General features: G+C 65.8%; 1 protein-coding gene across 4 annotated transcripts; it reads left to right on the top strand.

Moving 5' to 3' along the window:
* The first annotated feature begins 1,969 nt into the window (after positions 1–1,969).
* Positions 1,970–6,804, top strand: CRIP2 (cysteine rich protein 2). 4 transcript variants are annotated; one of them, XM_019639140.1, is made up of 9 exons: positions 1,990–2,376; positions 3,909–4,037; positions 4,812–4,906; positions 5,042–5,099; positions 5,342–5,482; positions 5,566–5,634; positions 5,712–5,806; positions 6,078–6,135; positions 6,221–6,804. In XM_019639140.1, the coding sequence occupies exons 1-9, from the start codon at positions 2,334–2,336 to the stop codon at positions 6,286–6,288; spliced, it is 756 nt and encodes a 251-aa protein (XP_019494685.1). In that variant the 5' UTR covers positions 1,990–2,333; the 3' UTR covers positions 6,289–6,804. The 4 variants fall into 4 exon arrangements, with proteins under 4 accessions (XP_019494684.1, XP_019494685.1, XP_019494686.1 ...); XM_019639139.1 differs by lacking the exons at positions 6,078–6,135; positions 6,221–6,804 and adding an exon at positions 5,867–6,071 and having other exon boundaries at positions 1,970–2,376; positions 5,712–5,835; XM_019639142.1 differs by lacking the exon at positions 3,909–4,037 and having other exon boundaries at positions 2,085–2,376.
* Positions 6,805–11,706: the final 4,902 nt, after the last annotated feature.

Below are 11,706 nucleotides of genomic sequence, written 5' to 3'. Positions count from 1 at the left end.
AGGTCTGAAGTAAGGCTTAGAATGGAGAGTGGGCACAGGCTGGGGGAGCAAAAGCCATCTCAGGTGGGCAAGAGTGGTCCCCATAAGGGGCCTGCACCTAAAGCCCCTGCAGAGCTCAGCCCTGGGTCCTGCTGTCATTTGTCTATGTTGCCAGGATGACGGCATGTGAAGATGGGTGAACCACAGTGTGCCGTGCCACCGTGGCCCCTGGGGAGGAACCTGCCCCCACACCTGGGCACCTGGCCATGCCATGTCAGGGCCCTGCCTGCTTCCTTCAAACGCAGCTGTCCTCACCCAGCCCTGGGTCCTGACTGGGAGCCCACCCTCCCTGTCCCTGCCCCACCTTCTACCCACAGTGGCCTCAGAGGTGGACACTGCTGTCCTATCCATTGATCAGAGCCCGTTTCCACCAGGCCCAGCATAGCCCTGGCACATGAGGGAGCCGGCGGCCTGGGCACCTTCCCGGCCCTTCACTTCTCCGGAGCATATGGCCAGTGCTAGGTGCCATCCCTTCAACCCCACTCTTTCCAGGCAGGGCTGGGGCCTTGGGGGGCCTCCTTCCAGGAGACACCTGTGCGGCCGGGCCAGGCCAGCCCTGCCCAGGCCAGCCCTGCCCTCCACAGCAGTCCTGCAAATTTCAGAGGGGGTGGAGTCAGGGAGGGTGATGCTCTGCCAAGGGCTCCCAAGCTGTTGAGGGCGAGGTAAGTGGCGCCACTGGGCACTGGGCCATGAATTATTCAGAGACACCCGATGCCTGCCAAGGAACGGGCTGAGAATTACTGACCTGTGAGAGCCCCCATGGCTGGCCGCTTTGTCCAGGAAAGGGACCGCTGAGGCCTCCTGTCCCCATCTCCTGCCTTGGCTGGCACAGGGCCAGAGTTGTGTGGACAGGGAGAGGGGCTGGTCAGGCTGGTCAGTCAGGCTTGGGGGGACCTTGTGTTTCAGTGGCTGCAGGGTGTGAATACACGGAGGGGGCGGCTGGCCCAAGGAGCAGGTCCAGGGCAGGGCACCAGGAGCACCTGGGTTCTGGAGGCCATAGGACACGCTTACTGACCTGCTCAGCAAACACACCCGCCACAGGGGCCAGGAGCCCGCGATGGATGCCACTAGGCCCTGGGTCCTGGGGTGGGGCAGGTCACTGGGCAGAGGAGAAGGGGGTGGGCACGGAGCTTTGAGCATGTAGAGGTGGGGGTTGGGGCTGGGGCTGGTCATCTGAGCCTAGGGTGGGCGTGAGGTCTGTCCACCTGCCAGTTTAAGGCTGAGCTGGGGCGGGAGGCCCAGAGAAGGGCCTATGGGGAGGGGAACTCAATGGAGGCAGGGAGGGTGGGAGTGGTCAGGCACGCCCCTGTCCCGAGAGGACAGTAGGACCCCAGCTCTCCGGCCCTCCAGTAGGATGCTTTGGAGCTGAGAGGCCCTGGGCCCTGAGCTGGTGGGTCCAGAGGCGGGCTGCACCGGCAGAGCTCCCAGCGAGTGGGGGAGAATGCACAGAGGGCACCCCCAGCGCGCCCCATCTCTTGCCCCTTCGGTCATCCGTCCTTCCCGCCCCCGGAAGGCAGAGCCCCGGGAAGACGCCTTCAGCACCCTCAGCGCTGCTTCGCGCACCCGCTGGCTGCCGGTCGCCCCTTCCCCGGTCTCCTCCCTGCAGCTTCTCTCGCGCTGTATTTGGAAGTAGCAGGCGCCCTGCCCTTCACCCGCTGAGCCCTCCGCACAACGGACAGTGTGGGGCCGGGGTGGCGGGCAGGGCGGGACCCGGCCTGAGCCGCGTAGCCCGGCAGCCAGGAATCCGACTCGGATTCTGCAGCGCGGCCGTTGCTATGGAAACCGAGCAACAAAGGGGAGCGGGGCGCGCGGCAGGGTGGGGGTGGGGGCCTCCCGGGGGAGGTGGTGCCTAGCGCCTGGGCCCGGCGTAGCGGGCGGGCCCGCCGTCGGGGCGTCCGTCTGCGTGTCCAGGGGCCGCCCTTCCGGGCCGAGGCCCCGCTGACCAGGACTGCCCCGAGCCGCGGGGGCCGCGCACTCCCCGATCCGCCCCGCCCCGCCCCGCGGCCCCGACGTTGCCAAGGAAACAGGCGAGGCGCCGGCAGACGCCACTCCGCGCGCGGGGCTGAGGGGCGCCGGGCAGGTCCGGCCGCCCCGCAGCGGGCCAGGCAGGTGCGACCCCGCCCCGGCGGCTGCCCCGCCGCTGGCGACGGGACCTGGGGGGCGGGACCTCGACGCCCCGCCCCAGCCACGGAACCAATGGGCGCTCGGACAGCCGAGTGGGCGGGGCGGGCGCGGCCTCGGCGACGCGGAGACGGGCGCGGGCGGAGAGCGCGAGCCGACCGGGCGCACTGACCATGGCCTCCAAGTGTCCCAAGTGCGACAAAACCGTGTACTTCGGTGAGTTCCCCAGCCCGGCCCGCACCCCTCCGCCCTTCGAAGTCAGATCCCAGCTGCAGACGCGCGCGGCCGGCGGTACCCGGTGTGTGCCCAGCCTCCGCCCCGGGGTGCGCGGCCCCGACTCGGCTAGCCGCGCTGCCCACGCGTGTGCGGTCGTTGGTTGTAGCCGCGATGAGGTGGGGGCGGCCACGCCCGAACACCGACGCGCCCGGTGGGGGCAGAGGAGAGAGGGAGCGCGTTTCCTCCCGGGGTGAGGCCGGGGCTGGGATAGCCTTTTGGAGTCGGTGGAGCGTCGCGGTCCGACGGGCGGGGCCGAGCCGGGTGGGGTCGGGCGGGGCCGCGCGCTCGGGGCGCCTCGCGCGCGCTCTGGGCTTTCCCGGCCAGTCCCTGCAGACCCCACTTCGCCTGCCCGCGGACACGTGGCCGGGCCGGCGTGTCCCGGAGCAGTGACCCTCCCCCCCCATCCGCACCCCGACCTCTGCCCACGCTGAGCCGGGCCAGGTCTAGGCTCTGTCTGGACTCAGTCCACGCGGGGGCGATCTTGGCCGCTGCCTCCCGCGTGTCCCAACGTGCTTCGTTCCTTGGTGCGAGTTCCCCCAGGACTTTCCCACGGGTGGAGTGGGGTGACAAGCGAGTCCCCATGAGCTTGAGAGAGCGCTGGAGTCCAGGTGGCCAGGCCCTCCTGCCTCAAGGTCAGAACAGCGCAGGACAGGAGAGGGGTTGTCTCTGCCAGGATGCCCCTGGGCGGGGGCCACCCCCTGGCACGCACTGGTTGACTGGCTTACTCACCCACTGTCCCTCTTCCTGGCGGAGCCTCTCTGACTGCCAAGGTGGCAAAGCCCCTGCCCACCGCCGATCTCCCCCAACACCTTCAGAGGGAAGACGGTGCCAGAGCCAGGATGGCCAGAGAGTGGGGGCAGATAGGGGACCCTTCCCAGGTCGCCCTGGGGCAGTTGTCAGGGTCCAGGATGGGGACAGGCTGAAGTCAAGGAAGCTAGCTGGGCTGACAGCGGAGGAGGCAGCCAGCAGTTGTTTGCTGTTCCCAGAGGGGAGGGACCGGATTTGGCCTGGAGTGCTTCTGGTTTGGCTTGGAGCCGAGGGGCTTCCGGCTGCCTCCCCAGGAGCCCTCCCCACCCTCTGTCCCCATCCCAGGGAGGGCTCTTGCCTGTGAGGCTCAGGGTGGGGGACAGTCCCAGGGTCCTCCTGCTGCCCACAACTTTGCCCCCGGCCATGCCAGGGCCCTCCGGCTGGGCCAACAGTCCTGTGGACAACCAGGAAAGCGCTCCTGACAGCGTGGGCAGCCAAGGGCTCCCAGCAGGAACAAAGGCGGCTTGGATCCGCTGGCTTCTGTCCTGGCTGGGGGCACTAGTGGAGGGTGGGGGACCGGGGTCCTGCATACCCCTCAACCAGGTTGCATCCTGGTACCCTCCTGTCCCGGCAGCCAACACCCCAGGGTGTGAGCAGAGTGGAACCTGGGCCAGGACACTCTTGAGTGACCTCAGGATACTGTGCCTTTGTGTCCCCAACAATAGTGCAGCTGGGTGGGGTGCCGGTTCCCTGGCCACATGCTAGAGCCAGCAGCGCAGCATGTTTCTGTCAGCCGAGTCACTGCTGGCCAGCAGGAGAACTGGGAGAAGACGCCGGGCTGGCATGGGATCCAGGTTGTCTTGGGTTCAGCCAGCTCCTGCCTGCCCTGGCATGGACATGGCGGGGTGGCCCTCACTCCCAGGCGTCCAGGGCCCTAGGGGAGGCCTGGCCCAGACAGCAGCCGCTATGTGAGGAGGACCAAAAGAGCTGCTGGTCCTTGGCTTCCTCTTGGGGTTCTGCCAGGTTCCGCCCTGCCCCCACCCTGGCCCCCTGGCAAGGTCCCTTCCCGGAATTCCGGGTGGGCTTTCAGCCTGCCCTCTCCTCCGCCCTTTTCCTGGTGTTCATCCCTGGAGAGAACTCACATACATCCCTCCATTGGGAGGTGGCCCATGGGGCCCAGCACTGTGGGGGTGTGTGGAGGGCACCTGATCTGACCCTCAGCAGCTGGTTCCAGACCTTGGGCGCCAAAGCAGCAGCTGGAGGCAGTGGGGTGGGGACTCTGAGCCAAGTGTAGACAGGCAGGCGTCCTGTCCCTCGGGGTTCCCACTGGGGGATGCTGGTTGGATCCCCCCCACACAGGGTTTGGAGGTTCTGGCCACTCCCCTCAGCAGGGGCTCTGCCAACTCCTTTGGGTCCTGTTGGGGGTTTGGGGGATGGCTTAGGGACAGTGAGGCTGGTGTGTAGGAGGAGGGGCAGGTGTGATGTTGAGGGTTAACAGGTGCTTGAGCTAGGAACCCTGGATAAGATGCGTGCTCCTAACTCACAGCCCAGGGCGGGGAGGGTGCTGGAGACCCTGGGGAGAGCGGGGGCCCTCAGGCACTGGCCCTGACCTCCTTTTCTGCCCCCAGCTGAGAAGGTGAGCTCCCTGGGCAGGGACTGGCACAGGTTCTGCCTCAAGTGTGAGCGCTGCAGCAAGACGCTGACGCCCGGGGGCCATGCCGAGGTGAGCCCCTTTCTCAGCCTGGGCTGGAGGGCTCCACAGCTCTTGCCACCCTCAGGCGTACCGGGGTGGGGGGACATGGGGGGAGGGGCGCAGGACGCTCAGGCACTGGCCCTCACCCCATGCTCCTTTGCCTAGCATGATGGGAAGCCGTTTTGCCACAAGCCTTGCTATGCCACGCTGTTTGGACCCAAAGGTGAGCTCGGGGCAGCCCCCCAGCCTGAGATCTGCTCTGGTCTGGAAGGGAGGGCGGGGGGTTCCTCCCATCTTCCTTCTCTCCGTGCCCTTCCCAGATCAGCCCCAGGCCACAGCGCCCTCTAGGGGCAGGGTCCTGACCCCCTAGAATGAACTGTGGAGGACCTTCTGAGAAGTTGTGGGCGTGAGGTCTGGCTGGCGGGCGAGGCCACCACCCACCCTACAGTGCCTGCCACCGCACAGGTGTGAACATTGGCGGTGCCGGGTCCTACATCTACGAGAAGCCCTCTACAGAGGGAGCACAGGTCACTGGCCCCATTGAGGTCCCCGTGGCCCGAGCTGAGGAGCGAAAGGCGAGTGCCCCCCCGAAGGGGCCCAGCAAAGGTAGGCTGGTCTCTGTCTGGGGGGTGGGGGTGGGGGGGGAGCCGCTCAGCGAGCGCTGACTCCTCTCCAACCCCCTGTCCCAGCCTCTAGTGTCACCACGTTCACCGGGGAACCCAACATGTGTCCTCGCTGCGACAAGAGGGTCTACTTTGGTGAGTGCCCGCGCCCAACCCCAACCTGGGGGAGGTCTCCACCGCGGGCCTCGTTGTCACCATCTCCCCCTTCCCAGCTGAGAAGGTGACGTCCCTCGGCAAGGACTGGCACCGGCCATGCCTGCGCTGTGAGCGCTGCGGGAAGACACTGACTCCCGGCGGGCACGCAGAGGTGAGGGGCCTGTGCGAGGGCGGGCTGGAAGGGAGGGGCCGGGAAGGGGCGCGCGTCCGGAGGGAGGGGCCGCGCCGGACGGTGGGGGCTGCCCCCTGGTGGCCGGAGTGGAGGCTCGCAGGCGCGCCGCCCACCACCGGGTGAGTGGACTGGTCATGGCTTTGGGAGCTCTCAGGGAGGGAGGCAGGCACGTGGACAAGGAGGAAGCCACCGGGGAGAATGGGGTGAGAGGCGTCCGCGGACCCCCGCCTAACCCTTATCCTGCCCCCAGCACGACGGCCAGCCCTACTGCCACAAGCCCTGTTACGGAATACTCTTCGGACCTAAGGGTGAGTGTGGCCAGGAGGGTGAGGAATTGGGCCTCCCTCCCCGTCTCCCCACTTTTCCCCACCACCTTGCCACTTCTCTCCACAGGCGTGAATACCGGAGCCGTGGGCAGCTACATCTATGACAGGGACCCCGAGGGCAAAGTTCAGCCCTAGGCCCACAACCCCCTCCCGGGGCATGGGCCCCTAGCCCAGTGCCCACTGCTTGGCTCTGTGGGGGAGAGTGACCAGTCCCTTCTCAGCACAGCCTGCCCTTGTGTCCAGGGCCTTCCTTGGAGGTAGAGAAAGCTGCACTGGGCCATTGCCCCGTTCCTCTGGGTGTGTCTGCCTTTTTGTCCAGCACCCATTACCCCCTTTTGTGTCTTTGTGGCTCCCGCTCCGTGTGGCCCCACATGTCTCTGTGTCTGTGTGTCTCGTGGCCCCATGTGTCCCTGTGTATCTCCATGGCCCTGGGTGGGTCCCTCCAAGGTGGCTATCCTACTTTCCCTTCCTGCTGCCCCCCAGTATTATTTATCTCCTTTTGCTGCTGTGACCACAGCCACGCTCCTCACAGTGTCCGTGGACAGGGCACCCTGCCAGGGCCCTGTGCGGTCTCCCACACTGCCTTGCAAGCACCCACCTGCCACCCTCACGAAGTTTTTGCTGTCAATAAAAGGTTTGAGGACTACAGGACCCAGTGCTGTGCCTCTGGTTATGGGATGGACATGAATCTCAGACAGGGTCCCTTTGTCCCATTCACAAATGCTCCTGACACACCTGGGCCCGGCTTCTGGGTTGATGGTGAGGGGACGAAGGCTGTGTTATGGGCTGTGGTGCCAACACAGGGCCGGAGGGCAGCTGCGAGGGGCAAGTGGGTGGGGATGGGAGATGTCTGGGGGGGTGGGGGGTTCCGGAAGGGGACAGAGCCTTGTTATGCTGAGGTCCGGCCCTTTGGTGCCTGTGTGGCTGAGCCTGGCCCCCTGGAAACGCCAACACTGGGCACTAGAGCCAGGAGATGCCTGGACCCTTCAGAGACAGAGGTGTGGGAGGGTCAGCCTTGGGGAGGCGGCAGAGGGCTTGCCATGCAGAGGGAGAGGAGACAGGCCACCAGAGGAGGGTCCTCTCTGGAGGGGTGGGAGCTGGTGAAGGGTGAATGGCTTGAGGTGGGCCTTCGGGCCAGGACTGAGCCTGGAAGTCCAGAGGGTTTGGAATGGGGAGGGGGTATGGTCACACCAAGACTGCCTGGCTCCACCTGCAGGGCTGGCTACATGGAGGCCGTTGTGGCGCCTGCTTCAGCATTGATGGGGCCAAGGACAGAATGGGGGCAGGCTGAGGGCAGGGGCTTGAAAGGTGCTTTTGCCTGATTAGCGTCCCCGGAAGTCTGCGTGGCGTTTGCAGTGATAATGGAATCGTTTGCGGCCTCTTCCGGCGGGCCAGGCTATGCCTTTTCAACCTGGTCCCCTTGAGAGCTCCTCGGAGCCCCCTTCTCACTGTCCGCCTTCCCTTTATCGGTCGTTCCCGGACAGCCCGCCAGAGGGCGCGCCTTCTCTTCCACTAGGCGCCCTGGGGCAAAATCCCCGCCCCCCGCCCGCCCCCGGGCACTGGCCAGCCCCCAGCACCAGGCCCCCAGATGCCTCGCCCTCCGTAGAGCCACCAGCAGCCGGGCCGGTCACCGCTGGGCCCATGTCCCCAGTGCCACAGGCGGCCGACTCCTCATGCGCCCTGCACCCCAGCGGCCCACCCTCTAGTCCGCCGGCTCACATAGCTAAACCTACTGCCTGGCCCTTTGTCCGACGAGCAGCCATCCGTTTCCCGGGGTGGAGCAACAGGCTCCAGTGTCCCGCCAGACTGCCCTTCTGGCCAGTCCCAGCCAGGAGCCCTAGGCCTACACCCACCTGGCGGGCCCTGGGAATGCAGCCAGAATGTGAAGGGCGGGTCGAGCTGCATGGGGGGGGGGTACTCCAGGGGGCCCCCAGACCCCCACTCAGGCAGAGTACTGGGCAGGTAGGGGCACCCGACGCGTGCTCAGGTGGGGCTGGGACGACTCCCCTCCTCGTCCCTACCTCCCACCAGGCCTAGGCGCCCGTTTGCGGGGGGAGGGGGTCACCCTGGGGAAACTCAACCGTTGCCTTCGCAGCGGGCTCCCGGTATTGGATGGGAAATTCCTGTCTTCTGGCGGAGGGGGGGTGGCTGCTAAGGGCGCAGCCTGGGCCCCTCCCTCGGGAACCTCCAGTGGAAACTATGTGAGGAGGAGAGACATGGTGGACGGCGCGCCAGTCCCGAAACACGGGGGTGGGGGGGCGGGACCTATTTGGAATGCCCCACCCGGGCAGGCGCGGGTGAGGGGTGCAGTGGTCGCCTCCACCGAGGATCGACCCGGCTCTGCCTGGACGCAGAATACCCCCATCCCACCCCCCACCAGTCTAGCCGAGGAGGGCGCGCCCCATTTCCTGCGGGCGGAGGGTGACGCGCCTCCGTGTTTGTTTCCTAGGGATTGTTATGGAAACCGGGGCGGTGCCGCTACTGTCGGTCTCTGCGCGGCGCTGCTGGGAGCGTAGGTGGGGGCCGGGTGCCTCTTGCACTGCCGGGGTTCTCTCAGTGGCACCGGCTCCAGGAAGCTCCCCCACAAGTCAGGTGCTTCCTCGAGAGCCCGCAGCTCTGGACGCACCCACAAGATGCTAAGGGAGGGAATGGGCGTCTGTGTCCGGCTGTGTTGCCTTCTGCCTGACCTCCGCCTCGACCCCTCCAACCCATGGCCAGCCAGTGAGCCGGCCCTGAAATGCCATCTGACCACCTCGCTGCCCCCGCCCCAGAATCCCAGGGCTGTGCACAACCCCCCGGGCCTGCTTTACCATCCTGCTCTTCAATTGCACCCCACCTCCCACTGCCCCAGTCTTCACAGGGACTCCCCCTGCCACCCCCACCCCCACCTCCCATCCCCACTTCTGACCTGGGCCGGTAGGGCTCTAGCTGGTACCCCCAGCCAGGCATCTCTGCGGGGCCTGGTGTGTCTGCAGCTCCCACTGCCCCCAATTCCCTGAGGCTTAGATTCTCTGGGCAGCCCCTCCCCCACCTGATGGAGGACCCCCACCCAGCTCAGACTGGCCTCCCTGGGCTCGTTTAGAACAGGGGGTGGGGGTGCATGACTCCCTCCTGTCCCTGGGTCCAAGCACTGGCTCACTGGCCTTTGGCTGCAGCCAGGGGCTGAGTGCTAGTGGCCCTGGGGCAGGACCAGGGCAGCCAGGTGTGGGCAGCTCACTTTCCCAGGACCCACCGGCTGCCGGGATGGCTTCCGGGGGCGGGCCGGGCCATGCACAGGCCCAGCGGTGGGACTGGCCAGGCTGGAGTTGGAGGTGGTTCTGCGTGGGCTTTGGCTTCAGAGCCCAGAGGTTCCCGGAACCAGGCTTCAAGGATGGGGGTGAGCAGGGGCGCTCCATCTGGCCAGACTGTGAACCCCAGGCAGGGCTGGCTGAGGGAGCTCAAGGGGCACGTGCCCCCATCCCTGCCTGCACCCCACCCCTTTGTATGCCATTCCCGCTTCCAGGAGTGAGGGGAAGGGCCTTCCTCCCACCTGGGTTGCTGTGAGCAGAGCCCTTCCCCCATGCTTCGGGCCAGGAGGGGCATGGGGCCCAGCAGGCTTGCCCTGGGCCAGACCTCAGGGCAGACAGGGGGTCCCGGGAGACAAGCTGCTGAAAATAGACCCTGGGAATGTCTGAGTGTCCCTGACTCAGCCAGGCCTGGGGGAAGGGCAGGCACGGCTGGACCCTGAGGGGGGAGCTGCTCTGCCCCCCCAACCCCCACTCTGCAGTTGTCCTGGAGTACGTGTTGACTGTTCATGGCACCTGTGTGTGAAAGCCCAGCTGACTTTCTGCCCTAGGAGGGGACATTCTTATACCTGTCCACACTGAGGAGCAGACCTGGGTGTGGGCTGCAGAGGGGAGACAGGAGGCACGTTCCAGTCTGCGGAGGGAGGGCCTGAAGGTCTGTCCTGGCACAAACAGCAGAACTCTCTTGGGAAGGGGGTGGTGAGTGGCCGACTCTTGCAGGTGGATTCCTCAGAGGTCACTGCCCAATGCATGCGGGCCAACCCAGAATTCTGTAAGACAGGGTTCTGCCTGGTCCCCTTCTGTGTCCCCAGCCGAGCCTGACTGGAGCATGAGCAGGAGAGGATGCCGGGATGAGCAGATAGAGGCGGCGGTCTTGGCTGGTGCACCCAAACCCTGCAGCAGCCCCCCGCCCCAGGTATCAGGGCCCTGGGGTGCCCTCATGCTGTCCTGGTGCAGGGCAGAACGTTCTGGGCACAAAGGCAGCCTGGGGCGAGCCGCTGGGTTGCTTTGTGTCCTGTCCTGGACTCTGTCTGTGCCTGCTGGTCATTGCTGGGACAGACAAAAGCACATGGCCAGGGCCACAGTGCTGGGACCACTGGGGGGCAAGGTTGGGAGGCTGCACCTTGGGGTGCGTGAGAGGGTTCAGTATGTCCTCTATTTGTTCAGTGCCAAAAGCACCCCAAAAGAGTGGGGTCAGGGGTAGAGAGCTGGACCTGGTCTCAAACTAGCCTGCGGGTCCTGAGTCAGGTGGGCCCTGGGCCAGGTCAGTGCCCCTCCCCCACAAGTGCATCCTGGGCCAGCGGCACTGATGGAAGCAGGGGGCCTTGCAGTCAGGGGGTCCCAGGTCTCTGGGTTGCTGTCAGGGCCAAGCCTCAGATGGGGTGCCTGGACACAGAGTCCGGGGCAGGCAGGAGCTGTCCACCCACGGGTCCAGGGATTTTGGGAACTGCAGCTGATGAGGGCTCCACGTCTCCATGGGCAAGGCAGGATGGGTGGGGAGAGCTCAGGGCATTTGGAGAGGCACACCAGTCTGTGGCTGAAACTTTGGGAGGGTTACAGGAGAGTGTGTGTCTTTAAGTGTGTGTGTGAGTGTATGTGTGTGTGTGTGTGGGGTCAAGTGTCTGGAAAAACCGTGCTGTGTACCAACGAAACGGCGAGGCCCGTGGCCCCCCTCTTAGCAGCCTCCCCACCATGACCATGGCAACAGGCAATAACAGCAAAGAAGGCTAGGAAGGGACTCATCACTCTGGTTTTCAAGGGGGTTCCCCTGCAGGGCCAGGTTTGAGTCTGCGTGTGGGGGAGGGCAGGTGGAAGGGAAGACAAACCTGGCCCACTGCCCCACCTGCCTGGGAGCTCCGGCGTGGGCTTGACACAAACATGCGAAGCTGCTCTGAGAGGAGCCCTGTGCACACACCTCCAGATACTCAGGTGGCTGCCCTCCCGCCACACACAAGTACATCTCAAGCACGGGGACACACACAAGTGTGCATCCAGGCACCCTATCACTCACCGACCCCTCTGGAGGCCTCCTCCCAGCACACCGGCCAGGGCAGCTTTCCCAGGGAACTGCAGGTGGTGAGTGCAGGCGTGTGGCCCTGTGACAGACACCCGACCTTCCTGGGTCCTGCTGCCCCTCCTCTGATCTCGCTGCCTCCGCCTTGGCGTCTCCATCCCTGGCTGATCCGTGCCCCTGCACCCTGTTCCCCCTCTTCTCTTGTCCTGCTCTCTTGGGATCACAGACCCAGGAGATGAGAGAAGTTAGGACCTG

This window comes from Hipposideros armiger, unplaced genomic scaffold (assembly GCF_001890085.2).
Source record: "Hipposideros armiger isolate ML-2016 unplaced genomic scaffold, ASM189008v1 scaffold_43, whole genome shotgun sequence".
NCBI classification, from domain to species: domain Eukaryota; kingdom Metazoa; phylum Chordata; class Mammalia; order Chiroptera; family Hipposideridae; genus Hipposideros; species Hipposideros armiger.
Note: the sequence above shows the minus strand (reverse complement) of the source record. Positions and strands in the feature narration are given on the sequence as shown.